Source organism: Helianthus annuus, chromosome 11 (genome assembly GCF_002127325.2).
Source record: "Helianthus annuus cultivar XRQ/B chromosome 11, HanXRQr2.0-SUNRISE, whole genome shotgun sequence".
Classification (NCBI taxonomy): domain Eukaryota; kingdom Viridiplantae; phylum Streptophyta; class Magnoliopsida; order Asterales; family Asteraceae; genus Helianthus; species Helianthus annuus.
The window spans coordinates 3,799,164-3,802,296 of record NC_035443.2 but is presented as its reverse complement, the minus strand read 5'-3'; the positions used below and the strand labels follow the sequence as shown (position 1 = coordinate 3,802,296).

At 34.2% G+C, this 3,133-nt stretch overlaps 1 protein-coding gene across 1 annotated transcript; it reads left to right on the top strand.

The window, feature by feature from the left end:
* The first annotated feature begins 711 nt into the window (after positions 1-711).
* Positions 712-2,321, top strand: LOC110889193 (peroxidase 64-like). Its single transcript, XM_022136700.2, has 4 exons — positions 712-933; positions 1,028-1,216; positions 1,311-1,473; positions 1,766-2,321. Exons 1-4 carry the CDS (start codon positions 712-714, stop codon positions 2,158-2,160), a joined length of 969 nt encoding a protein of 322 aa, XP_021992392.1. The 3' UTR covers positions 2,161-2,321.
* The last annotated feature ends 812 nt before the right edge of the window (positions 2,322-3,133 follow it).

Below are 3,133 nucleotides of genomic sequence, written 5' to 3'. Positions count from 1 at the left end.
CAGCTTCTTCTTCAAAACCAAGATTAATTTTATCTAAAAATGTAATGTAATGCAATGCAAAATTTCATTAATTCATAACATGGCCCATTATTTTTTTGAGGGATAAAGGATTATTATTTTAGCCAAAATTTTAGCCGTTTGTAAAATCTAATAAGCATGCTCAAAGAACACAACACTAAGATTTCAATATTTTTTTATAAAATGCAATGCAATTCACTCAAATATAGTTTTTCTATCGAGATTTTTCATTTTTCTTTGTTTATTTTTTTTTTTTTTGGAGTGTTTTGGTAGATTAGGTGGAAAAAATCTAGAGTTGCAAAAACAATACAATAACAATGAGTTAGTTATGATTGGTGCAAGACTTCAACCACTTTAACCAAAGAATATTTGTTTGGAAACATATTGGATGCCAATTGGTCAAAAGTCCAAGTCTGCTATCAAAATATTAATAACAATAATTGTATTATATTCAGTAGAATTTTAAGTAATGCATTCTAAATGGGTCTAGAATATTTAAGCATTATCCTACAAATCAAAAACAATTAACAACTCCCCCTTTTCTATCAAACACCATTATAATAGAGATATCAGCTCACCTGATTTTGCCAACTCCAACTTCATGCATCAACCTCTTAACATTGCCTTCTTCTTCCTCGTATAAATGCTAACCTTTCCTCTCAATCTTTTTCATCAACCTTCAAACATCTCCCAATGGCAGACAAGAACACCAATATGTTTTACCTTATTTTCAGTTTCACTATCTTTGGATTAGCCCATTTTAACTTGGTTAATACCCTAAGTGCTAATTACTATGATCAAACATGCCACAATGCTGAATCAACCATTACAAGTGTTGTCAAGAAAGCAATGTTGAATGATCCAACAGTTCCTGCTGCACTTCTAAGAATGCATTTCCATGATTGCTTCATTAGGGTGATTATTCTTCTACTTCTTCCACTTACATGTCATATGCAAAACAGTAAATCATTTTGATTAATTGTTGATTACTAAACTTAAAACTTTGTAGGGGTGTGACGGTTCGGTGTTGCTGAACTCAACCGGGAAGAACAAAGCTGAGAAAGATGGACCTCCAAACATATCTTTGCATGCATTTTATGTTATTGATAATGCCAAGAAAGCAGTAGAGGCTTTATGTCCTAAAACTGTCTCTTGTGCAGATATCTTGGCATTAGCAGCAAGGGATGCAGTCACTTTGGTTAGTAAAGCATCTTTTTTTAGTAACTAAAAGTTTACAAATTTTACAATTTGATTTTAATTTCGTTTCGAGTTTAAACTTGATTTAAATATAGTCCGGAGGGCCAACATGGGGTGTGCCAAAAGGAAGAAAGGATGGAAGAGTTTCGAAAGCTACCGAAACACGACAATTACCAGCTCCAACATTCAATATTTCCCAATTGCAACAAAGTTTTGCACAAAGAGGTCTTTCCATGGATGATTTAGTTGCGTTATCAGGTAATTGACCAAATATTACCTAAAATTTCCAGATATCCGGGTTCTTAGTGACTCCATTTTAAACAAAGTAACAAAACTTTTTGCTCTTTAGTCATAATATTTATCTTATAATTATAGCTAAAAGATATAGTTTTAAAGATTACTCTTATCCTTCAAGAATATATTTTACAAACATATAGTAACCGATTTGTTACACGTTTTATAAATGTGTCACCCAAAATGTTATTTTTCTTATATTAATTTTTTTTGAAGCAAACGAAATAAAGATTATTATTTGCTGATCAATGTGTAGGAGGACATACACTTGGGTTCGCTCATTGCTCATCCTTTCAGAACAGGATACACAACTTTAGTTCAAAGCAAAGTGTCGACCCAACTCTGGAATCATCATTTGCAGCCAGTTTAAAGAGTGTATGCCCTGCAAAAAACACAGCGAAAAATGCCGGTGCAAATCTTGATGCGACTCCCACAACTTTTGACAATAGATATTATAAGTTACTTCTCCAAGGCAAGAGTATATTCTCTTCTGATCAGTCGTTGATCAATTCGGCTAAGACGAAAGCATTGGTCTCAAAGTTTGCTAGCTCACAACAAGAGTTCCAGAAAGCATTTGTGAAATCCATGATTAAGATGAGTAGCATCAGTGGTGGGCAAGAGGTAAGGCTCGACTGTAGAGTTGTAAACTAAGCCAAACTGGTGGAAAAAGAACTAATTAAATGTTCTCAGGTGAAATATGTTTATCTTCTTCTGTTGATTTCATTGGTGTTTGAAGGATTATTGATCCAAAAGTTTAGTCATGTGTTGTATTTGTAATGGGTACTAATAATATTTATTTTTTAGTGAAAATATTCCACAAACTTTCTTTTTCGCCTTGGATGTAAAGCTAAATTAAGAAGATATTGTTAAATAAATACAAGTGAAGTCGGAACACACAAGACCAAACAGCAAACGAACCAAACGTTCAGGGCACTGTTCATGAACCGTATGGTCACATCTATGTCTTTATGATGTGCAAAATCATTATAAAACATAAAGACATAGACGTGACACATCAACCATAGTGTTTGAGATGACAAATGATTGTTTTGTGATGCAAACTTAATAAGATAAAGCCACACACTTATAGGAGGATAGGAGTAAAAAAGTTTATGGTCTCAATCGTCAGTTAATCCTAAAGGTATATAGTTTTTGAAGAATGATATGTGGCTCAATTGAATTCTCTTTCATTGATTCCTCAATATAAATACAAGATATAATCCCTTATCTTCGGGAACAAGTAAATACAAATTTTAGGGAACAAGTAAATACAAAATCATATCTATATTTACATAAGGGATATTCCATTACACCCCCGCAGTCGAAGCAAGAGGTGGGCGAATGTTGAGACTGGAGCGGAAATCATCAAATAATACTCGAGGTAAGCCTTTGGTGAAGATGTCAGCAATCTGTAAACGAGTAGGCGTGTGAAGTATCCGTATGGTACCACGTTGAACATGTTCGCGCACAAAATGAATATCAAGTTCGATGTACTTCGTGCGTTGATGCTGAACCGGATTACTAGATAGGTAGATGGCACTGATGTTGTCACAATATACTAAAGTGGCTGTGGAGAGCGGTCGACGTAACTCGAGAAGGAGGTTACGAAGCCAACAAACTTCAG

Bases quoted from the DNA above. Each gene is read 5' to 3' on its own strand.
- LOC110889193 (XM_022136700.2), top strand. From the start codon at position 712: ATGGCAGACAAGAACACCAATATGTTTTACCTTATTTTCAGTTTCACT. The intron at 1,217-1,310 runs GTTAGTAAAGCA...ATTTAAATATAG, and splicing joins CAAGGGATGCAGTCACTTTG to TCCGGAGGGCCAACATGGGG. The intron at 1,474-1,765 runs GTAATTGACCAA...ATCAATGTGTAG, and splicing joins TGATTTAGTTGCGTTATCAG to GAGGACATACACTTGGGTTC.